Genomic DNA, 23,745 nt, shown 5'->3' on the forward strand with positions numbered 1-23,745 from the left:
TAGTTCAAACAGTAACATGGGCAAACTATGAATGGTTCGCTTTGAGAAACTCAGTACAACCACAAGCTAGAGAACAAACAGACCAGTACGCAACCATTGAGAAAATAAGAAGACTTGACCCTAACGTTCCAGGAGTTTATGTTAACCTTTCTGGTTCAGATGGAACTGCTGCCACTAAAGTAAAACTGAAACTTAGAGTTCCTTTGTCATCTTTCCTCATCTTCAGGTTTTTAAGATACTTGCCAAACTGGGCAGGAAAAATTTCTATTGAACTTACTCCAAGCAAAAATAACTTAGTCATTGCACCAACACAAGACCCATTCACTCTTACTGTAGCTGGAACTGGTGGAGCCAAGTTCTGTGACTTTTGCAAAGATAAGGTAGACTTAGACTTTGGTTTCTCAAACCTCAACACTGAAGTAAACTATTATTTCAATGCTGCTGGAACTGCTTGGGACCCAGTTAAGTTCACATGCGAAAAATTTGAATGCAAGAGAATAGAAAGCAGACTTGCAGTCTATATGTTGGACCCAGATATTTCAAATGCTTTAGCTGCCAAATATATTGCAGTTCCACTTATGTTCCCTATACACCAAATATCTGTCAAAGACTTTGCAGGTGAAGTTGGAAACCAAAGTGCTGACCCAGGTGCAAGAACAGATATTGCTTTAACAACTGCAATGAAACATGCAGATACTATGTTTGTACTGTTCAGACGAACTATAAATGACTATTCTTGTTTCTACAACCCCGGTATTAAATATCATATAAACATAGATGGCAAATATTATCCAAGAGAAGAATATTCTACAGTTGAGGATATGAGGTCATACAACTTGACATTAGATGCTATGAACTTTAACAACAACTTCACAACAACCATTAACCCTGAAATGCAAAGTTCTATTATGCCATATGTGAAAGTATGGACCATACAGGAGGTCAAAAAACTCAATATACAAATAGAGACCGTTCAAACTTTTGGCTTGGCATTCCATTTGCTGACTCAGAAGACTTTATGGGTGGTATTTCAACTGTTGGTACAGTTCAAATACAATATACTGGTGACAGAGACGGTCCAGATGAACTGAGAGCAAAGAAGTTTACAAAACCAATAGCACTTTTCACGGAAGATGCTCTTTTGAAGATTCGTTCGATGAAACCTGCTGGAGCTCCTCAGATTGGTATAACGACAGCTTCCATCGAGCAGATTTTGGCAGCAGGTCAGTAAGTTGTTCTTGAACTGACTTCTCTCCGTCAAATATTGACAGTACGCCAGTTTTGACATAATATTGTATTATAAACTTTCCTTTAGAAATATCTGTAAGTTTTGAAGTTATATTTTTGTCTGCTTCAAGAACTTTCACCATTTCAGTTATACCAACTTTCTTTGCTTTATGAAAATATTTTGGTTCAGCAAAGACTGCTATTCTATAACATTTTCCATTGTTTGTGTAAAGAACTATTCTGTCAATGTATTTGTATTGTTTGTGTGTGTAAACTTTGTTCTGCTTCAATTCGAAGAGATACTCAAATACGTCCATCTTTTTATTTGAAGTAAAATGTCATTTCCGAAAAATAGAAGCGTAAGTGTTTCAAAAGGTTTAATGGCGGTGGCAGATGTGAAGTTAAATTCACCAACTCAAACAAACAGTCAAAGTGTTGTTGTCAATGTCAAAGACAGAGATGTTGAAGTGGGGAAACCATACGAAGACGAAGATGGTATAACAATAGTTCCTGTAAAAGAACAACCAACATACCTGAAGTTAGCAGAGAGTTAAGTTCTGTTGCAGATATTCGAAACGACTACCAACAACTTAAAGACAAACTTAAAACTCAGGAGAAGATTTGTCAAGCTTTAGGTATAATGTTAAACTTGGTCGAACACAACCCTGTAAAAGTGAACTCATATGTCATTGCACCTCATGAAGTTTTGAAAGAACTATTGAAACTTTTGACAGAGGCAGACGATATAAACATCAAAGAAATAGAACCCGACATTGCTTGCTGTGGTGTTTCATATAATATCATTGACAAGATATACGTTATGAAAGGAGGTGAAACGTTGAACTTAAAATATAGTTTCCCAGACGTCATAAAAATATTTGACGACCACAACATTTCATTAAAATTTATTTGCTAAGTAAAAATGTCAAAACTTCTTGAAAGATGTTTGAAGAAAAATAATATAGACTTTATTTCATGTAAAGGACTTTACACACTTTTGAACGATATGAAAGACCCTGTTTTGTTTGTTCGTGTAGACAAAGGAAAGTTCTATGTCTTTACAAAATATTTGAACTTCTTAGACAGAGAACTTCAAGAAACGCCATGTGAAAGTTTAGATGAAGTTCTTCTCCACTTTCAGAAAAACTTTTAAATATATATAAATGGCAGAAGACATAGTGGTTTATACTATTACGACTAAAAACCCTGAGTCATATAATTCTATAACAACAAACTTACAAAGTCCTCAAGGACGATATTGTAAACTAACCTTAAACACAATGACGACTAAAGCCTGTTTTGCTCTTTTGACACCAGAAGACTTTGTTGTTGTGAATGGTAAAAAATACTTCTTTGAAGATACTTACTCAGATATACCACCAACAGGTTTTGTTGACTTATTTAATACTTTAAGGACGGATGTAACATGTGCTGCAACTAGAGCAGGTTTCATTATGTTTGGATGTCCGACCGAGTTTAGTATAAACGATATGAGCTATAATACAAAACTTATATCTGGTTTTTACTACCAACAGTTTCCTATAACAGGAAAAGGTGTCATACAAGGTTATCTGTTCCATTGACTTTAAGTACACCTATTTTATATATTGTTTCAAACTTAGGTTCAAAGTGCTATTCGAATGTCGACAGAAACTACTATGACCAAAAGATACTCATGCGTATAAACAACACATTCTCTGCTGGTTTGCCTATTGTTCATTCGAATGCAGAGTTTTCAGCTTTAGTAAACTCAAACACTTTAGCAAACATAAACTTAACCTTAGTTGACGCAAACTTTGTTCCTGTAAAACTTTTATGTCCTATGTATTTGTCAATGACGGCAGAAAGTTTCGAATTGGAAGATGCAACTGGTGAAAGTATTGTACTACAAGAACAACTTCAACAACAAATAGCTCAAGAACAACAACAACAATGGAACAAATGCAAAACAAAGTCAAGAATAAAAAAAATATTTTTTTTTATTTTTATAAAAATGTACAGAATAGATGTTTCAGATTTTTATGACTTCCAAGCCTTCAGAAATATGTGTCCATTTAGAGACTATAACAAAGCAGTCGAGAATTTGAAACGTTTAGTCATTTATGTCGACTCTGCCCCAGAATGTTATGTCATGAAAGAATGGGATGTTGTCTTTAACAAACCAAGAGCAACAATAGTTTCAGAACAAGAATGTAGACAGAAACTTAAGAAAATAAAAGTCGTACAAGTTGGTATGAAGATGTTAGATGCTTGGGATATCTTATTGTCAAAGTTAGAAGATTTTTCAGTTCGTGGTATAAAGTTTTATACACCTTCTCCAAACTTCTATTCTATCTTCACTGGATATAAATACGAACAAGTAGAATGGAAAGAAAATGTTATAGAAGCTTGGTTAGACCATGTCAAAGAAATTATATGCAATGGAAACGAAAGAGTCTATGAGTATATCTTATGTTGGTTTGCAAACATCTTACAACATCCAAGTGCTAAAAATGAAACTGCTCTCATCATAATTGGAAAACAAGGAACTGGTAAGAACACTTTCTTTACAGATATTTATGCAAACTGTTAGAGGGCTATTCGAATCCGAATATGACAAACTTAGAAAACATCTGCGGTAAATTTAACTCTCAATAGAGAATATGAAACTTATAGTATGTAACGAACTTCAAAGTATAGATACAACAAAAGTTTTGAACTCAGATGCTTTGAAGAGTCTTATAACAGACAAAGTTGGAGTTGTTGAAAGAAAATATAAAGACCAAAGAGTTTGTGAAAATGTTGCAAACTTCGTCATGGTTTCAAACAACGCTGTTCCGATGAAGTTAGAAAGTTCTGACAGAAGATATGTAGTTGTCAGAACGTCAGATTCTCATATGCAAGATACAGAATATTTTGACGACTTAGCAGAAACTTTGACATCTGACTTTTACAACCACTTGTTCTCATATTTCATGACATTAGATATTTCTAAGTTCAATCCAAGACAAATTCCACATACCGAAGAGAGACAAACATTGTTAGAAGCAAACAAGAGTGTATATGAACTGTTCATAGATGAAACTGACTTTGAGTGTTTAGATGAAAGGTCATTGTACGATTCGTATAAACAGTATTGTCAAGAGTATGGTTATATGACAGCGTCTAAACGAACATTCTTGGCAAATGTCAAAAGTCTTTTAGACGTACAGAATGGTGTATATACAAAGAAAAATTTTTCTGAGTAAATTTTAAAAAAATATATTTTTTTTATCCGATAGAAAAGATGACGAAATTCATCTCAGTAAACAAGTACATGTCAGGACTTAAAGAAGAACTAGACCCATTCACATATTTGAATGTTTACTTCTACCATTTTGAAAAGTCTACATATGACAAAGTTTGGAACATCGAACCGTTAAGTTTGCTATTGTGACTAAAAATGGTGCGAAATTTGAAGACTTAGACATAGAAGGTTTGTTAACAGTCAAAGAAAGTTTTGACAGAAGGTTTTCAAACCTTAAAGAAGGCAAAGCATACAAACTTGTTATACCTTATGAACCAAAGAAAGCAGACGACTATGAATATTATGAGTCTAAGATAGTTGAAGTTCAAGGTAAATTGGGTAAAAAGATTTTAGAGTCTAAGCCGGTGTTTGCTCCTAAAGAGGAAGAGAACATTGACATTGACCCAGAAATGTTCTAAAAATAAAATTTTATTTTTACATGTCAAATTTCTTCTTCGGTGGAACTGGCTCTGGTTCAGGTTCTTCTTCTCTTCTTCTACTTTCTTTTCTTTCTTTTCTCTCTTCTTCTTTTCTGGTGGAGTTATGTCAAATTTCTCCGAACCATATTTTTGTAAAAGTTCTTGTCCTTTAATAGCTCTTCTATTCTGTTTTCTATTTCATCTTCAAGAACAGCGCATGTGTCTTCTTTGCATTCTAAGAAGTTTTGTTGGACTTCATCTCTCCAAGAGGCGTCATCTCTGTCAACAAGTCTGTCATTGACAAATTTTAAGACTGCTCTGCTTAATGTTTTATGGTTCTTGTCATATTCCCAGAAACAGAACTTTAGAACAAATTCACCTTTCTTGTTTACACTATGTAAGATTTTATGGTCTACAGATGTTTTGCTGTCGAAAAGCTTGTCTCGAATATAGATGGCGAAATCGCTAGACATTTTCTAAAAGATAAAAGTTTTAATTTTTCTAAAAATATGTTAGAAAAAAAGTTTGCTGACATTGACAAGAAATTTGAGAATGTTTTAAACAAGAACAAGAGGAAGTTGGAAAATGCTCAGATAAAACCCATACATGACAAGTTCTTATTTGCTCAGAATGGTATAACAGGTCTAATTGCACCACCTGGGTCGGGTAAGACTTTCACTTATCTTAAAATGGCTGCACAACAACAAGAACTAGATGAGAAGAACCCATTCTATGAGTTAGTAGTCATTTGTAGTACTTCTGGTCAATTTGACCAAACCGTCAATTCGTTCAAAGATATTATAAAGAAGTCAAAACTAGTATGTATAAAAGACTCTGAGTTGTTAGATTGGATAAAGAAGTACCAAAGAAGGGTTTTGAAGTACAATGCTATAAATGAGTATATAAATTCGAAGTTTAAAGACCCAAATGAGGAAATGCAGAGAATATTAGAGAAGAAACACTTCAGAAACAAACAGAAAGAGATAGAATACATTTCGAAGAAATTGCAATCTTACGATTGGAAAACGTACCCTCACAGATGTCTTCTTATCTTAGATGATTTCGCCTCTCATCCTTTGTTAAAGAATAGAGAACAAGACATGTGTCGAATTCTTAAGAAGCTCAGACACTTTAACATCTCTGTTGTCATTTGTGTACAGACAGCAAAGAGTTTAAGTAAGGATGTAAAGAGAATACTTACTGACATTGTACTTTTCCCCGGATTGTCCGAAGACGATTTCATGGAACTTATGAAAGAGTCCATGGCAGGTAAGTTTGACAGACATGAACTATGGGAGAGGTACAAAGTCATACAAGACCCTCATACTTCTTTCAGAATTCATATCTACGCGAACAAAGTTCAAATTGTAAAAAGTCAAGCGTAAAAAATGTAAGTGTTTGAGTCTTAGTCTGTTGTGGTTCTGCAGCTTTCGGTTCTTCTGGCTTTGGAATGGACTCGGTTGGTGGTACGTCGGACATTCGTTTGTGTCCTGTCGGAAGGAAGAGTTCTTCCTGTCGGAAGGAAGAACTTTTCCTGTTGGAAGGAAAAACTTTTCCTGTTGGAAGGAAAAACTTTTCCTGTTGGAAGGAAAAACTTTTCCTGAAGGTCGGCCAAAAAGTTCTCAATTTTCGAAAATTTGAATGGTTTACGGACGGACAACTGGAAAAATTTTTCCTGTCGGAAAGAAAAACTTTTCCTGTTGGAAAGAAAAATTTTTCCTGTTGGAAGGAAGGACTTTTCCTGTTGGAAGGAAAAACTTTTCCTGTTGGAAGGAAAAACTTTTCCTGTTGGAAGGAAAAACTTTTCCTGTTGGAAGGAAAAACTTTTCCTGTTGGAAAGAAAAACTTTTCCTGTCGGAAGGAAGGACTCGGAATGCCAGAAGGACTCGGAATGCCAGAAGGACTCGGACAAGACAATTTACCTCATTGAGCTACCTGAGCCATCTTTGGTGTCAAGCTTGAAAAATAAATGGTTCATCTACTCTGCTTGTTTGAAGTTGTCAAAATACTCTGTTATTTTTTCTTTCAGTAGCGGTAAATCTTCTTTGAAGGTAAGTATTGTACAACCTTTCATATCATAGTGTGTTTGAGGTAACGTATCTTGAACTATCTGTTTAACATCTTCATTCGGTGTCATTGAAATCGGTAAGTTTTCGCGATAGAACCAATTTCTGTCAGATTTGTAAATCTTAGCAAGGTCGTAAAAGCTTTTGTTGTTTCTTCTGACTAAATGCAACATAACCATATCTCTGTCTTCTTCATTTTCCATCTCTTCAGTATAAATCATATACTTATAGTTCTTTTCCTTACCTTTTGGTACCGAACGTGGTATTCTTTTCTGTATGTTTTTGTCTTTTGCTTCAAGCTTGTTCTCTAGCTCTTCACGTTCTTGTCTATGAATTTCGTCAAGAAGTCTGTAAATATACCATGCATAGCGAGGTGAAGCCCACATTGCAACAGCATTTACAAGAAGTCTATGTACATACCAGCCTCTCAAACCATTTGGCAAATTTTCACGATTTTCATGTGTTTTATGCAAGGCCGAGAATTCTCGGTCTAGAGAAATTTCACTCAATAGTTCAATAGTGCTTTGGTTCCTAAACCAGTCTTTAGGAAGCTTAGTATCTGGAGCAAAACATGCTGTCAAAATACTTTGCATTTGGTACATGTCATCTTTGACCGAACGAATGAGACGTAACTGTTTGTTATACTGAACCCACTCATATTCTTCACTTATGGCTTCATGAACGATAGCAGTTGTTGTGTTCTCTGATGTTGACATATCTGTCTTTACATACAAAATAAAAAAAATATTTTATAAAAAATTAGCGTTATTTTCTATCTTGTATAAAAGACCAAAAATAAACGCTTTACATGTATTTTTCAGCAACTTCGTCAAATAATTTTATAGCTTTAGCTATCTCATCTACTTCAAACGTTTCTTTACCTTTCATGGGAGCACCATACATTTTCTCAAACTTTTCAAGTAGTTCTGTTTCTGCAGCTCTCATATCGTTAACAAACGCAACCTTAACTCTATTGACTGTAGAGTCATATCTTTGAGTTATATTAAATGTTCTTCCTATCTTATATCTCTTTGTATTGAAGTCCTTCGGTTTCTGAACGATGTAAAGTAAGCCTTCACTGCAACGTTCCGTATCGAATGAACCATATGTTATGAAATTATATCCAACAACTGGGTCAATCCAGAACAAAACTAGTGGTATAAGACTTTTGTCTATAAGATATGTTCTTGTTCCATAGAATCTTACCGATATCATAAGCTCAGGATTTTTTGTCAAAATTTTCTGAGTAGAAGCATTTCTAACCCAGTTGTGGGATGTTTTCTTTTCAGATAGTGTTAAAATGTCTGACAAAGAATATTTGTTGTATTTCTTTGAGTATCTTACGTTTAAATCACCAATTCTAACCACTTTGGTCTCATTGTCTATCTTTTTAACTGTTTCAAACTCAATGTTTGTCATTTCCTGTTCTTACATACAAAATAAAAAAAAATATTTTAAAAAAACTAGCGTTAATTTTATTTTTTCTATCTTGTATAAAAGATATGATTTCATAGAGTTTTTTTACGATTTTCATAGAGTTTTGGCGACCAGGGTTTTTCACCTACTCGCAATTTTTCACGATTTTCATGAGCGTAGTATATGGTAAACGCTATTTTTTTGACGAAGTGTTAAAGTTCACTTCGTAAAAATTTCACGATTTTCATAAGCGTAGTATATGGTAAACGCTATTTTTTTGACGAAGTGTTAAAGTTCACTTCGTAAAAATTTCACGATTTTCATAAGCGTAGTATATGGTAAACGCTATTTTTTTGACGAAGTGTTAAAGTTCACTTCGTAAAAATTTCACGATTTTCATAAGCGTAGTATATGGTAAACGTCATTTTTAGGTGGAACCAGGTCACCAGGTCACCAGGTCAAATGAACTTCTCTTAAAATTACTGACAACACGACATTTTGACAACAACACAGGAAATAGATTTCTTCGTATATGTTTTGTTGTTGTATTTCATCGTCAATGTTTTGAAGAACTGAAGTGTGCCCATGTGCCTCGGTCAACTAACATCTTTTTGAAAATGGTGACAACAAGACATTTTGACAACAACACAGGAAATAGATTTCATCGTATATGTTTTGTTGTTGTATTTCATCGTCAATGAGCGTAAATCAGACAAAAATATATTTCTACCATAAAGTTTCACAAGCGTTTTACATGGTATGTACGATGTATATTTGAAATTCTAAACAGTTTTGTGGCTTCGATTTCCTCTGTCAGTACATCAAAAGTTTTAACAATGCCGAATGTTTCTTTATATTTCTTCTTGACATCTGAAAGAAGGAAATCGTCAGCTGTTGGATAGTTTTTGTTCAGAAATGTCAACATGTCCATTTTATCCTCTACTGGTTTCTCTGCTTCTTTCTTTAAGTCAGCATAGTCTTTTCTCATACGTTCTATCTCTTTGACGGAGTAGTTATATTTCCTTGTTGCTGCTTTACATTTTGAACATTGTGGGTTCATTTTTGCGTTATATTCTGAAACCTTACCTGCAAGTATGACCAAGGCGTAAATGGTTTTCTTTAACTCAAAGGCTGCTGGTTTTATTTGTCCGTTCCATACTTTACCTCTTCTATCCTCACCTCTTATCTGCAAGACACACTCAGCAACTAACGAAACAAAGTTGTCGTAGGTCTTAAACTCCTCAGATTTATATATGTCCATGAAATATACCATGTCGCAGTCTTTGTGGTTGCAATGAAATCCAAGAAACTCATAGTTTACATTACGTATGAACTTCTTTATTTCTACTGAGTCAGTTGCTTTGACTTCTATTTCATCGAATTCAGGAATAGTGAGCTTTTGTTGTTGTATTTCAGGAAGTTTAGGTAGATGGTCAATAATATCCTGCATTTCATAAAGATATTGTTCATTTGTTTCATCTTTCGCACTACAGTCTAAATCTCCTTGGAGAAGTTCTTGCTTTATCTTCTGGATTGTTGTTTCGAAAGTATATGAAGAAGGAATGAAGCTTTTCATCTCTACTAACATAGATGTTGGGTTCATGACTAAAGAGTTTGTTGCTGTTGTTGCTAACATGTTCTTACAATAAAAATAAAAAATATTTTTTAAAAAAACTACCTTTATTTTATTTCAGCACAAAATTCAAGAGTTTTGTGTGTTTTCTACGGTGGAGCCAAAAATGGCTCGACCTCAAAACAAGCATTTTGTGAAGAATATACCAACCCGCGGAAAACAGCGGGTTGCTTTTTTTATACAAAATTCAAGAGTTTTGCGTGTTTTCTACGATGTTGTCAAAAGTGGTTCGACCTCAAAACAAGCATTTTGTGAAGAATATACCAACCCGCGGAAAACAGCGGTTGCTTTTTTTATACAAAATTCAAGAGTTTTGCGTGTTTTCTACGATGTTGTCAAAATGTCATGTTGTCAGTAATTTTAAGAGAAGTTCATTTGACCGAGGCACATAGGCACATAGGCACACATGGGCACATAGGCACACTTCAGTTCTTCAAAACATATACGAAGAAGAAGTTTATTTCCTGGACTGTTGTCAAAATGTCGTGTTGTCAGTAATTTTAAGAGAAGTTCATTTGACCGAGGCACATAGGCACATAGGCACACCTAAAAAAACATCTACCCTAAAATATATTTTTGCCGAATTCAGCACAAAATTCAAGAGTTTTGTGTGTTTTCTACGATGTTGTCAAAATGTCTTGTTGTCTCATTTTTTCAGAGAAGTTCATTTGACCTGGTGACCTGGTGACCTGGTGACCTGGTTCCACCTAAAATATATTTTTGCCGAATTCAAGAGTTTTGGTTGAAAAATACGGTGGGGCCAAAAATGGCTCGACCTCAAAACAAGCATTTTGTGAAGAATATACCAACCCGCGGAAAACAGCGGGTTGCTTTTTTTATACAAAATTCAAGAGTTTTGCGTGTTTTCTACGATGTTGTCAAAATGTCATGTTGTCAGTAATTTTAAGAGAAGTTCATTTGACCGAGGCACATAGGCACATAGGCACACATGGGCACATAGGCACACTTCAGTTCTTCAAAAATATACGAAGAAGAAGTTTATTTCCTGGACTGTTGTCAAAATGTCGTGTTGTCAGTAATTTTAAGAGAAGTTCATTTGACCGAGGCACATAGGCACATAGGCACACCTAAAAAAACATCTACCCTAAAATATATTTTTGCCGAATTCAGCACAAAATTCAAGAGTTTTGTGTGTTTTCTACGATGTTGTCAAAATGTCTTGTTGTCTCATTTTTTCAGAGAAGTTCATTTGACCTGGTGACCTGGTGACCTGGTGACCTGGTTCCACCTAAAATATATTTTTGCCGAATTCAAGAGTTTTGGTTGAAAAATACGGTGGGGCCAAAAATGGCTCGACCTCAAAACAAGCATTTTGTGAAGAATATACCAACCCGCGGAAAACAGCGGTTGCTTTTTTTATACAAAATTCAAGAGTTTTGCGTGTTTTCTACGATGTTGTCAAAATGTCATGTTGTCAGTAATTTTAAGAGAAGTTCATTTGACCGAGGCACATAGGCACATAGGCACACATGGGCACATAGGCACACTTCAGTTCTTCAAAACATATACGAAGAAGAAGTTTATTTCCTGGACTGTTGTCAAAATGTCGTGTTGTCAGTAATTTTAAGAGAAGTTCATTTGACCGAGGCACATAGGCACATAGGCACACCTAAAAAAACATCTACCCTAAAATATATTTTTGCCGAATTCAGCACAAATTCAAGAGTTTTGTGTGTTTTCTACGATGTTGTCAAAATGTCTTGTTGTCTCATTTTTTCAGAGAAGTTCATTTGACCTGGTGACCTGGTGACCTGGTGACCTGGTTCCACCTAAAATATATTTTTGCCGAATTCAAGAGTTTTGGTTGAAAAATACGGTGGGGCCAAAAATGGCTCGACCTCAAAACAAGCATTTTGTGAAGAATATACCAACCCGCGGAAAACAGCGGGTTGCTTTTTTTATACAAAATTCAAGAGTTTTGCGTGTTTTCTACGATGTTGTCAAAATGTCATGTTGTCAGTAATTTTAAGAGAAGTTCATTTGACCGAGGCACATAGGCACATAGGCACACATGGGCACATAGGCACACTTCAGTTCTTCAAAACATATACGAAGAAGAAGTTTATTTCCTGGACTGTTGTCAAAATGTCGTGTTGTCAGTAATTTAAGAGAAGTTCATTTGACCGAGGCACATAGGCACATAGGCACACCTAAAAAAATCTACCTAAAATATATTTTTGCCGAATTCAGCACAAAATTCAAGAGTTTTGTGTGTTTTCTACGATGTTGTCAAAATGTCTTGTTGTCTCATTTTTTCAGAGAAGTTCATTTGACCTGGTGACCTGGTGACCTGGTGACCTGGTTCCACCTAAAATATATTTTTGCGAATTCAAGAGTTTTGGTTGAAAAATACGGTGGGGCCAAAAATGGCTCGACCTCAAAACAAGCATTTTGTGAAGAATATACCAACCCGCGGAAAACAGCGGGTTGCTTTTTTTATACAAAATTCAAGAGTTTTGCGTGTTTTCTACGATGTTGTCAAAATGTCATGTTGTCAGTAATTTTAAGAGAAGTTCATTTGACCGAGGCACATAGGCACATAGGCACACCTAAAAAAACATCTAACCAAAACTCATTTTTCAATACTTTTTCAGCACTTTTCCGTAGTTGTATATGAAAGACAATTCGAGATAAAAGTCATAGTACAATGGAATAATATGCTGCACACCGTTTGTTGTGAACCAAACTTGAAAGTCAGAGAAACTGTTACTAGGTGGTTCGTAGAATTTAGAAGCAAAGTCATAAAAGTCCTTACCGATACAAAGAAAACTGTTGTTGCTTGAACTGAAACTTGCATGACACATGACATTTTGAGGGTCAAACACGTTTCTATAAACTGTCAAATCTGCTGGTGGAAGTATAAAATTAAATGGACCATCTGGTGGTAATGGTTCGTTCTGGTTTAGTAACCGAAGAAATTGTGCCCAAGAACGCTTGTCTACTCCCCAATATAAAAACTCTGTATCTCTTGGAGGGTTAATTTCAATCTTTTGAAATGAAACTGTGGAGTTCATCTTGTTATATTCTAGTTTCAGATAGTATGTTCCATTTAGTAAAGAGTGGTATTTTTCTTGAAATTCCCAGTAGTATTTGTTCATTTGAGTTTGAAAGTCATTTAGAGTTTTTTCAAGACTTTCGTCTGAACGAATTGTAAAGATTTTCATTTCGTCAAATTTTTCTATTAGACCATCAGAACCTTTATACTGACCATGAAAATATACTGCGAACATGAAGGCATTCGTTCTATTTGAAAACAAAACTCTTCTAAATCCTATTGCCTTTGCATCTGAAGGACTTTGAAGCCAACGAACTGGATAGTCAAACCTGTAAGCCCCGGATGAAATATCTTCATCTGAAATATTCCTACCAGCATTTGTGAAGATATAGTCTAACGGTTTTGTATCTGCTACTTTTGTTCTTTGTTTTTCAACCTGAAGCATTTCATATATGTAAAAATATACTGTTTTAAAAATGTTTTAAAATGGTATGCCATATAGCTTCTTGAATTTGTTAAGACGTATTCGAACGTATTTTCCATCTGTATCTCTAGTGTTTACATAAGCATAGCCTGCCTTAGTAAAATATACTTGTAATTTCCTATAGTTTACGCCGGTATAAAAGTAGAATGAGTCTTGTTCTTCGCTATAGTAGTAAAACTCAAACGTATGCTTACCATAGTCTCTAATTTCAATTGTTTCATCTTCTAGTTCGTCGACAAATTCGAATACAATATCTCCAAATTTGCTTATGTTCTTATTGTTTTCAGAACGAGTGACCCAACGCAAGTTTTCAAGTCTATTGTCGTTTCTTATATGGTTTATATGGTCCACACACGGTAAATTGTTAGGGTTCGGTATAAAATGAGTTGCAATGACGACATGTTTTTGGTACTTTTTGAGGTTTAATGTTACACAAATATAACCTGTTCCTCTGTTATATTCATGTATAATTCTCTTGGTTTCTTTCTTCCTTATTTCAAAAGGCTCAGAACAGTGAATTTCATACTCTTCATCTAACAAACAAGTTTCCCAACGGTCTTCTCCAACAAACTCAGCGTACATTTCAAATAAAATAAAAAAATGTTTTTTTTAAAAAATATTTTGTTTTAAATGGTATGCCATTTCATATTTCTCATCTAACAAGCATATTGTCTGACTGCTTGAGGGTTAGGTTGGTACCATTCGAACTTCACGCTTGCAATTCCTTCAATCGCATTCAAAATATCTGAGTCGGAGTCAAACATTTGTTCTCTCTTTGTAGTCTTGAAAGCGTCAAGAAGTTGTGCGGCTGTTGTGACATTGCCATGTGCATAGTAAACATGGCCATCTAAATCTGTTACGGTTAGTCTGAGATTGTATCCTTTCTTATTTCCGTCTTGTATGGCAGCAAGTACACCCATGAAGCCTTCTTTGTTCTTTCCTTCGTCAAAGTTTACTGTAAAGGTTCGACCAGATGTAATTTTACTACGAACTTCACGATACTTTTCATATGCATATCTTGTTCTTTCCATGGGAGCATGACCATCCTCTGCACTACCTTTTTTCCTTCTCAAAGGATGGAATTGTTCGTCATGTTTCCAGTAGAATCTGGCAAAGCCGTCGTGTCCTTCAACTTGAGGCTCACTAACATCGAAAGGTATGTCCATAAGACGTTCTTCTTCTAACCTCTCTAATCTGTTTGGATAGTTTGCGCGTGCTGTTTCTAAGTCCATTTCGTAGCGAAGACCAGACAATTTGTCATAGACTTTTATGGGTCTTCCCTTCCTATATTTAAAATTCTTCGAAACTCTCCAACCATATCTTTGCAACTCTGCTTTTATTCTAGCAGACTTTCTATCCATTCTATGTAGGGGCATTTTTATAAAAATAAAAAATATATACTGTTTTAAAAACGTTTTAAAATGGTATGCCATATAGCTTCTTGAATTTGTTAAGAAGTATTTTAACGTTTTTTCCATCTGTATCTCTAGCGTTTACATAAGCATAGCCTTCCTTAGTAAAATATACTCGTAATTTCCTATAGTTTACGCCGGTATAAAAGTAGAAAGAGTCTTGTTCTTCGCTATAGTAGTAAAACTCAAACGTATGCTTACCATAGTCTGTAATTTCAATTGTTTCATCTTCTAGTTCGTCGACAAATTCGAATACAATATCTCCAAATTTGCTTTTGTTCTTACTGTTTTCAGAACAAGTGACCCAACGCAAGTTTTCAAGTCTATTGTCGTTTCTTATACGGTTTATATGGTCTACAAAAGGTAAATTGTTAGGGTTCGGTATAAAATGAGTTGCAATGACGACATGTTTAAGATAGCGTTTTCCACTCATCCTCATCATAGCATATCCGTCATTTCGCTCACATTCGCTTAAAACTCTTTTTGTCTCTTTCTTCCTTATTTCAAATGACTCACAACAGTGAATTTCATATTTCTCATCTAACAAACAAGTTTCCCAACGGTTTTCTCCAACAAACTCAGCGTACATTTCAAATAAAATAAAAAAATATATTTTTCCTTTACTTAACATAACCACCTGCTACCATAAGTCTTTGACGCCAACCCATACCAGCTAATGAAGGTTGACTTGGTTTAGTTTCCAAACTAAACTTTGGTTTTGGTTTATCTTCAGTTTTTGGTTTTTCTTCTTCTATCGGTTTTTCGTCACTTTTCGGTTCTGCTGACTTTACCTCACTTGCAGGAACAGTTGTGTCGTTAACATCTTCATAAATATCATATGCCATTTGTTTTTGTTTTCCTTTCAACTTTTTGTGTTTGTTGTAAAGTTTAGAATATTTCGACTCTAAGTCAATGAGATGTTCTATAATGAACTGTTGGTCAGTGAAGTATACTTTCCCATCTGTTGTCTCGAAAGCTCCCACAGACTTCAATATTTTATTTGTGAGAGTCTGTTTCTTTTTTGAGATACTAGCCGTTCCATTTTTATGAAAAGTGACTTTGTAGTTGGGGTTTGTATTTCCAGACCTGGCACTTTCTATTATTGAATTTTTCTCTTCATCTGTAAGTTCTTTGACAGGTTTTGACAATGGTTCTGAACTTTTTGTTTGTGGGGTGAGATCCACGGTTTCAACTTCTTCGGTCATTTTCATCTCAGTAAAAAATTTTAGTTTGGTTTGTTTTCAACTGGTTGTTGAGGTTTTTTAAGTCGGTCTAAAACTTCCTGAGGTATAGGAAGAACTTGACAAACACGTGGTGGTGTAACTGCTGGAAGCCGACAAATCCATCTCGAGCCCATTTGTCTCAATGCTGTATTGTTCATTTCATCTCAGTAAAAAACTTTACATTCCCCACGTTTGAGGCGGTTGAGGTTGGTTGTTGTTTACCCACTGTTGTGCATGGTTATATCCTCTGTTAAAGAATCTTTCACCTTGGTCCATATAGTGCCCTGCTTGGTTATAGTAGTCATTTGCTTTGTTATAGTAGTTTCCTGCTTGTCTTCCTACATTGTCCATCCATCCTTGAACTTTTCCTCTTGTTTCAGGATTTGGAATAAGATTTGCTGCATCTCGTGCTACATCCCAACCTTTCTGTACAGTTTGTATAATAGGTTGTGCTTTCTCTTTAAGTATACCTAATGTACTCAAAATCTTCCTTCCAACTCCAAATACACCTCTGGCTATTGTTCCCACTGCGGGTAAAAATCTAGATGCGACTCCTGCTAACGCGCCAAATAAACCCATTTCTTATAGGATAAAAATGACGAATCCAAACAAGGACCCTATGTTTCTAAAGCGACAAAGAAAGCACTCATGGTAAAAATCTTTAGTTCAACACCAAATGCTTGGTTTATGGATATCTTGGAAAACATTCCGAGGTATAGAACAGATGGACCACCATACTGGCTAATATTTGTCGGTCAGAACACAAGATACTGTGAAGCCATACCATTATGGTCCAAAAATATTTTAGATGTGAAAACTGCTTTGACAATATTCGTTGACAAATACCATCCAACAAAACTGACATCTGACTATGAAAGTTCTTTCAAATCAGACGATATTAAAAACTATCTGCGTTCAAAAAATGTAAACCAATATTTCATTGTCGACCAAAACCATTCTGCTCTTGGTGTCATTGACAGTTGTATAAAAATGTTAAGAGACTTAAACCAACCACAAGGTGGTGAGGTAGATGAAATGTCATATGACGACAAGTACAGACATTTCTCCATGGCAAAGATGAGACAAGTTTTAAATATTTACAATAGCCGTAAACAAAAAGGTTTGGGAAACCATTCCCCCGAAGAAATGAAAAACAACCCTGACTTAGAGAAAGACTATATATTTAATAGTTTAGTCAAAAGAGACAAACAAGAAAGAATGCCGGGCTTCAAACTTCAGAAAGGAGATAAAGTAAAAATAGAAATACCTAAACGCGACCCATATGAAAATACTATTGACTATGACAACAATGGGAACTCGACAGGTACTCACATTCGTGTTCGTAAAAATAGAAGAAAGTATACAAGAGAATATTATGAAGTTTTAGGCAAACATGGCAAAATGTACAGACTGCAAGCAGAAGATAAAACGACTATTGTCAGACCTCGTTTCAAACTTGTTAAGGTTCAAGGTGGTATACTTTCAAAGACAGTTCCTAACAAATATAAGACAACTCCTGACGAATATGCTAAAGAAGTGGAACATGACGACTAAGCATTTCTATACCATGCGTAAACTGTCATGTAAGGTGGCATGTAGTCTTTACTTTGTCCCGTTGTTTGCGTATACCCTGAAACGCGATGTGTATGGTTTCCTCCTCCCTCAGTGTTACTCCAGTAACAATCTATAGCAAACTTAACGTTGTCTTTAACATCATATCCTTTACCTTTTGTCATTGCTGACCAATCCCAATATCTATGCTTATGCCAACCTGCTTGAGATGTACTTAAATCTATGTAGTGACTATGTGCAGGTAAGTTTTCACCTGAAATCGTTTTACTTCCACCTGTTTCCTTTGAAGAGTTTGCACAATACAAAAACCTGTCGACTATTTGAGTCCAAGTTCCAAAACCAAGTACTACTTCTGGTCTGGTAGAGTTCATTGACGTATAAATAGAACCAACCGGGTAAATGGTTTGAAGTATTTCTGTCTTTAATGTTTGAAGCTCTGTTTTGTCAGCTTTCTTGTCATATAAATCTTGAGCAGTGAATTTAACATTGTTTTCATCCTCCATGACATAGACATCTCTACATCTAATGTATCTCATCGTTGTTATGTTTTTATCCGATGTTAAACCTTCTGGAAAGTTAGGAGGTTTCCAATCTAATACATCCCCACCAGTTTCTTCAACCGTTCCTTCAATATTTTCTATAGCAACAGTTGTAAAACTTGTATGTGTATGGTTCTTGTCTGCTTTCTTCTCTAACTCACTAGCCACATATGTTTTATCTGCTTTCTTCTCTAACTCACTAGCCACATATGTTTTATCTGCTTTTGTCTCTAACTCACTAGCCACATATGTTTTATCTGCTTTTGTCTCTAACTCACTAGCCACATATGTTTTATCTGCTTTCTTCTCTAACTCACTAGCCACATATGTTTTATCTGCTTTCTTCTCTAACTCACTAGCCACATACTCTTTGTCAGCTTTGTTGTCAACATCTGCTTTCAAAAGAAGTTCATCTATAGGTTTCTCGTTTAAAGTTCGTTTTGTTGGATTTATACAAACAGTATGGTTCTTGTTGTCTTGAAACAGAAACTCATCTGTCATTGGGTTTATCGTCAGTTTTAAGTTTCCTTCTTTCAATGACTCAGATATCTTAGAATAGTTTGAAAAGTTTGTTGTGTTCTTATTTAGAGCTTGTATAATGAGTTGTCGGTTGTGTTGTATTTCTCTCATAGACGCTGTTTCATTTGACATTTTTATTCTAGATAAAAAATGCTTCCAATAGAAAAGGAAACTTCTAGAGTTGCTACAACTAAACCATTAGATGAACTTTTTACGAATGTCGGTCAAAAGTTTGAGACAGAGACCGTAAAGCATGAAGGCTATCGTTTTGACTACCCATTGAGATGGTTAAGAGACCCATCCGTCACAAAAGCTGTTGGCTTTCGTAGAATGAAGTTCATTTCAGAAGCCATACATGGTTTCCCATTTACGGTCGGTTTTGTAGTTCGATACTATAACAAAGAAAAACGTACGTATGAGAAATTTGAACAGGGAAAACTTTTACAAGTGAATTTGCTTGTAAACTTAGAAACAACTCTTCAAGCTTTTCAAGAAAAAATAAACGATATCTATCTCGAATATGCAAAGCAGTATAACATTGACGAAGGAGAGTACCATCTCGATATTATATATGACAGGAAAAATGCAACTGTTAAAATCAATAGAATAGAAGACCTTGGAGAAAACGTTTATATTTCTACAAAATATAACAACTTGGCATGGTATAGGTTTTTGAGGATGTTAAATCAGCCTGCAGAATATCCAGTACACCCGGACTTTTATGAAGTCGAAAACCCTAATGGAACATATGAAAATGTTTTCGACTCAGATGCTATTATAGTTCATGCTTCATTTTCTGGTGCACAAAACTCTTTTTTATGCTTGGCAAATGACTTTTACGAAAAACCTACAAAGCTATATGAACCACCAAGTGGAAGTATTTCAGACTTTCAAGTATGGTTTACAACAGATGGAAGAAAGAGAATAGTTCCATTATACCATGCGTTTTACTTAGAACTTAGTTTCATATACAACTACTATCGAACGGTAAAAATATAATTTTTTAATACGGTTGAGGTGTTGGATTTGGTTGCCAACTAGACTGTGGTGCAGGTTCAGGCTGTTGTATAACAGGAGCTTGTTCTTCTGGTTCAGGGTCTTTAGGTATAATACCAACGAACTGACCTACTCTTTTACCAATATTTTTGACTCCGTTCCAAATTCCTCTTCCGACAGATTTTATTCCATTCCATATACCTCTTCCAACATTTCGAAAGAAGTTTCCTATTCTTCCAAAGAAACCCATTTTACTATATGTAAAAATCTAATGTCCACCTAGTCTCTTACGTTTCCTGTTGAGTTCCATAGCATTTTTTAACTGGAGCTCATACATTCTATTTCTCCTCTGGTAGAAAACATACTCTGGGTCAACTCCTGTGTTCGCGTCATCTGCATAGAGTTGTTTATATCCCACTTCAGGGTTTGTATAAAACTCTTTCCATCTCATATTTGCATACCATGGTGGTAAGCCTAACGCAGCGTCATTTGACATGGCAGTTTGCATTTGTACATCTGTTGGCACTTGACCATAGTTTGCCATTGCAGTTTGTATTCTAACTTCATTTGGAATATTCTCTGGGTTTGGTTGTCCGGGTTTCTGTGCATTTGCTAAGTTCTGTGCGTCCATTTAATATTAGATAAAAATATCTCTTACGAGTACATATGCTGAACATTTGCAGACATTGGTTCATCTTCATATTCTCTATATCTTTCTGCCACGTCAAAGAAATAGATGACACAATGGAAAAAACCTAAAACAAGTAGTCCTATTTCAAACCACATTTAGTTACTAGTAAAATTTCTTTGTTGTGACACTTTTTCCGGTTTATAGGACCTCTCTCATATTCTATCTTATCGTATCTAAACTCATAGTCATGTATGTCCTCTAACCATCTCATAACGGTTTCCAAACCACTTTTATCGGATGTAAAGTAAAAGCATGGATGGTTATGTAAAACGTCTAAAGTTTCTAAAGAGTCTCTCAAAGTCCAGTCTACTTGGTATTGAAATCGTATGTGTTATAGAACGGCGGGTCTACTATAAAGAAAACATTTTCCTTGTTTTTATATTTTTCATACAACTCTGTCCAATGACATCTCACAAACTCTATACCCTCAATATATTTTTCTATGTCCTCTTTGAAAACCTTTGTATAGTTAAGATATAAAACGTTTGACATAAGTGTTTCAATGTCATGAACTCTTATAGAACCACTATATAATAGTCTAGCAGATATACTATCCCAGTCTATATATTCTACTTTTTTCAAAACCTCTCTGACAATATTTTTCTTATCTAATGGTATACGTTCCATCTTACCTATAGGTATCTTTTCTTTTAACTCTTTCAATATTTTGTTTGTGTCTGGTATATGTTTGAGACGGTTCATATAGTTGTCGAAGTCATTGCATATAATCTTTGAGTTTGGGAATACGGTATGGCACAAATGAGATATATAGAAACTTCCACCGAACAAATCTACAAATGTTAGACCATTCGGTAGTTTCTTAAGTTCTCTCAATAGAATATCTTTACATCTACTCTTATTTCCAAAGAAGGGTAACGGTGGTTTTGTAAAATTCATTTTATATATATAATAAAAATGTTTTTTCCTGAAAAGTGACAGAAAAGGCTTCTCAAAGTATACTTCTTTGAACGCCCGTAACTTTACTGTAGCGACGATAGACCCTTACTTGTCCGGACATAGTTATACTATTTTGAGCCCTCTACCGAAAAGTCAACAGCAACGACTTTCAAAAATTTTAAGGGCTAGAAGGCACGAAGTGCCTGGGAAGCCCCCTTCACCCAAAAAAAACCTCATTTTATACCTCATTGCATACTAAACATCTTCGGGGCTAGAGGGCACGAAGTGCCTGGAGGCCCCACTACCTTTTTTTTTTTTTTTTTTTTTCATATAGTTCAAAATAAGGGTTTCGTTTTGCTAAAATTGTCACTTTTATAGCATATTTGTTTTTGGATGTTTTGCGAAACCAAAAAAAAAAACTATGATATACAATGTGTGTGTAAAGAAAATACTTTATTTACTAGTTAAAAAATCATTTGGTATTGATCAAGTTATTTTTTCTGGATAAGATATTATATGGATAATTGGATAGAAAATACAATTATATAATCTTGTACCTGGTTTAATTAAGCTAATTGTCATCAGAAACTTGTAATTTTTATGAATTTCAGATTTTCTTTTCATTACTGCTTTTCTTAATAGGTCAAGTTCTTATTTACGTTATAAAGTATGATATTTACAAATATCAAGTTATCATGTTTTTTGAGAAATTATGAGAAACAAACAAAAATGAAAAAGATAGGAATAGCAATGAATAGTGATGTGGGTATAGAAAATGTAAGAGATATGAATGCAAAGCAATCAGTATTTAGGATATTGACCATAGATTTCGAAAAAAAAATGCTGCATATTGAGCGAAAACTATGATTATATTATAAAGCTGTCATTTAAAGCATAATGAAACTATTCCCTTTTCATTTTAATCGAATAAGATAGTAAAGATTTTTGAATTAGCTAGAAACTGATGAGATGTTTTCACAAATCAGATTTTTAATCTCTATAATGCATAATTCACTCAATATCTCAATTTTGATATTGCGAGATATTTTTGCTATCGGTTTCGCAATTTTGACACAATAGCAAGAGGGTTCTATAAGCATTATTATCAACGTAGAATCTGAATATCATATCAGAAAATGTCGCAAATCTGACATTTACCCGACCAAATAGCAAAAATAATTGAATACTTTTCGCAAAAACTTTAAAAATCGATAAAAATATGAAATATAGATATTAAAGAGACTTTTTATATAATATTCATAAAGATTTTCCAAAAATATGATACCGCAAAATTAAAAAAGTGACGTCTTGAGTGGAGTCAAAGGTCGAAATTGCTAGCTAAATGTTTTTTTAGCGAAATTGCGTATTGTACGTTTTTTTCGCAAAACGAAACCCTTAGTTTAAGCCATAACATCATCAAAATGATTTTTCTTCGAAAATGAAAAATAGAAAAATCATTATTAATCTTTTCTTAATAAGGAATTTTGTTTCACTTGACGTATATATTGTCTGCATAAATCATAAAGGTTGATTTGTATCTTGATTATCAATGGCCAAATAAGGATATTGGAAATCATTAATTATTTATATCTCATTGGTAATACATTAGTAATTGAAATGTCTGAAAATGATTTCAACCTCAATCAACATGAATTAAGAAATCGAAACCTAAAAAAATTCGAAGGTATGGATAAAATATGTACTTTAATAGAAGCTTACGATATGCAATTTCTGATATGCTAAATAATGAAGAGAACTGTCATTTAGAAATTGAAAAAAGGTTCGTTTCCATTTAAAAATTATTATGCAATTGTGAAAAGAGTATGTTGACCACTGATTTATGCATTTTCGATTTAGGAAATTTCGGTATCCTTCACAAAAGTCAATTATAAAATCCCCCTGAAAAAAATGAGAGCGATCTCAAAACAAATTTTTTAATGTCGAAAAAAAATGATAAATTTGCTATTTGGGTAGTTTTTCGACTCCCGAAAATCCATAGAATTGATTTGAATAGTTCTTTTTTTGAGAGTGTACCGGCATTGAAATATTCGTATATGCCAAATATTTTTTGTATGACTGCAAACTTGATGCCTCAAAAACAATGCAATAAGATGAGCCCGATTAAAGACGTAGAAAAGCCTAAATTCAAACACAACAAATGGACTAAAAGTGAAGATCAACTTCTTATAAAATTAGTAAATAATTCGTATCCAATTGTCTGGACATATATTGCAGAGCAATTCCCCAACAGAAATAAAAGACAATGTTTTGAAAGATGGAACTATTATTTATCACCAAATGTTAACAACAGTGATTGGACAAAAGAAGAGGATCAAATATTGCTAGAAAAATATAAATTATATGGATCAA

General features: G+C 34.5%; 13 protein-coding genes and 2 pseudogenes across 15 annotated transcripts, besides 1 other annotated feature; 3 read left to right on the forward strand and 12 right to left on the reverse strand.

Annotated features, from left to right (window-relative positions):
• Window positions 1-18,803: part of a mobile genetic element that runs on past the window's edge.
• On the forward strand, window positions 4,493-4,911 carry TVAGG3_0268680 (annotated as a pseudogene). Its single transcript has one exon. A coding segment is annotated over exon 1 (419 nt).
• TVAGG3_0268690 lies at window positions 4,928-5,273 on the reverse strand (annotated as a pseudogene). The gene has a single exon. A coding segment is annotated over exon 1 (346 nt).
• TVAGG3_0268700 (protein of unknown function, DUF4106 family) lies at window positions 5,601-6,296 on the forward strand (the record flags this gene model as incomplete). Its single annotated transcript, XM_051228513.1, has 1 exon — window positions 5,601-6,296. The coding sequence occupies one exon, from the start codon at window positions 5,601-5,603 to the stop codon at window positions 6,294-6,296; it is 696 nt and encodes a 231-aa protein (XP_051098243.1).
• TVAGG3_0268710 (uncharacterized protein) lies at window positions 6,317-6,814 on the reverse strand (the record flags this gene model as incomplete). The annotated part of the gene is made up of 1 exon (XM_051228514.1): window positions 6,317-6,814. A coding segment is annotated over one exon (498 nt), but the record flags the coding sequence as incomplete, so codon positions are not given.
• On the reverse strand, window positions 6,890-7,693 carry TVAGG3_0268720 (KilA, N-terminal/APSES-type HTH, DNA-binding family; the record flags this gene model as incomplete). The annotated part of the gene is made up of 1 exon (XM_051228515.1): window positions 6,890-7,693. One exon carries the CDS (start codon window positions 7,691-7,693, stop codon window positions 6,890-6,892), a length of 804 nt encoding a protein of 267 aa, XP_051098245.1.
• On the reverse strand, window positions 7,782-8,192 carry TVAGG3_0268730 (organellar and viral DNA polymerase type B; the record flags this gene model as incomplete). Its single annotated transcript, XM_051228516.1, has 1 exon — window positions 7,782-8,192. One exon carries the CDS (start codon window positions 8,190-8,192, stop codon window positions 7,782-7,784), a length of 411 nt encoding a protein of 136 aa, XP_051098246.1.
• On the reverse strand, window positions 9,728-10,029 carry TVAGG3_0268740 (organellar and viral DNA polymerase type B; the record flags this gene model as incomplete). The annotated part of the gene is made up of 1 exon (XM_001287213.1): window positions 9,728-10,029. A coding segment is annotated over one exon (302 nt), but the record flags the coding sequence as incomplete, so codon positions are not given.
• On the reverse strand, window positions 12,894-13,487 carry TVAGG3_0268750 (uncharacterized protein; the record flags this gene model as incomplete). Its single annotated transcript, XM_051228517.1, has 1 exon — window positions 12,894-13,487. A coding segment is annotated over one exon (594 nt), but the record flags the coding sequence as incomplete, so codon positions are not given.
• On the reverse strand, window positions 14,596-14,887 carry TVAGG3_0268760 (uncharacterized protein; the record flags this gene model as incomplete). Its single annotated transcript, XM_051228518.1, has 1 exon — window positions 14,596-14,887. A coding segment is annotated over one exon (292 nt), but the record flags the coding sequence as incomplete, so codon positions are not given.
• Window positions 14,943-15,527, reverse strand: TVAGG3_0268770 (His-Me finger endonucleases family; the record flags this gene model as incomplete). The annotated part of the gene is made up of 1 exon (XM_051228519.1): window positions 14,943-15,527. The coding sequence occupies one exon, from the start codon at window positions 15,525-15,527 to the stop codon at window positions 14,943-14,945; it is 585 nt and encodes a 194-aa protein (XP_051098249.1).
• TVAGG3_0268780 (phage tail repeat-like family) lies at window positions 15,559-16,149 on the reverse strand (the record flags this gene model as incomplete). Its single annotated transcript, XM_051228520.1, has 1 exon — window positions 15,559-16,149. The coding sequence occupies one exon, from the start codon at window positions 16,147-16,149 to the stop codon at window positions 15,559-15,561; it is 591 nt and encodes a 196-aa protein (XP_051098250.1).
• On the reverse strand, window positions 16,164-16,319 carry TVAGG3_0268790 (uncharacterized protein; the record flags this gene model as incomplete). The annotated part of the gene is made up of 1 exon (XM_051228521.1): window positions 16,164-16,319. The coding sequence occupies one exon, from the start codon at window positions 16,317-16,319 to the stop codon at window positions 16,164-16,166; it is 156 nt and encodes a 51-aa protein (XP_051098251.1).
• Window positions 16,339-16,740, reverse strand: TVAGG3_0268800 (uncharacterized protein; the record flags this gene model as incomplete). The annotated part of the gene is made up of 1 exon (XM_051228522.1): window positions 16,339-16,740. The coding sequence occupies one exon, from the start codon at window positions 16,738-16,740 to the stop codon at window positions 16,339-16,341; it is 402 nt and encodes a 133-aa protein (XP_051098252.1).
• A 318-nt stretch (window positions 18,804-19,121) lies between the features above and the next one.
• TVAGG3_0268810 (uncharacterized protein) lies at window positions 19,122-19,790 on the forward strand (the record flags this gene model as incomplete). The annotated part of the gene is made up of 1 exon (XM_051228523.1): window positions 19,122-19,790. One exon carries the CDS (start codon window positions 19,122-19,124, stop codon window positions 19,788-19,790), a length of 669 nt encoding a protein of 222 aa, XP_051098253.1.
• A 4-nt stretch (window positions 19,791-19,794) lies between these two features.
• TVAGG3_0268820 (serine threonine-protein phosphatase family) lies at window positions 19,795-20,037 on the reverse strand (the record flags this gene model as incomplete). Its single annotated transcript, XM_051228524.1, has 1 exon — window positions 19,795-20,037. The coding sequence occupies one exon, from the start codon at window positions 20,035-20,037 to the stop codon at window positions 19,795-19,797; it is 243 nt and encodes an 80-aa protein (XP_051098254.1).
• Window positions 20,038-23,745: the final 3,708 nt, after the last annotated feature.

Source organism: Trichomonas vaginalis, chromosome V, assembly GCF_026262505.1.
Source record: "Trichomonas vaginalis G3 chromosome V, whole genome shotgun sequence".
Classification (NCBI taxonomy): Eukaryota; Parabasalia; order Trichomonadida; family Trichomonadidae; genus Trichomonas; species Trichomonas vaginalis.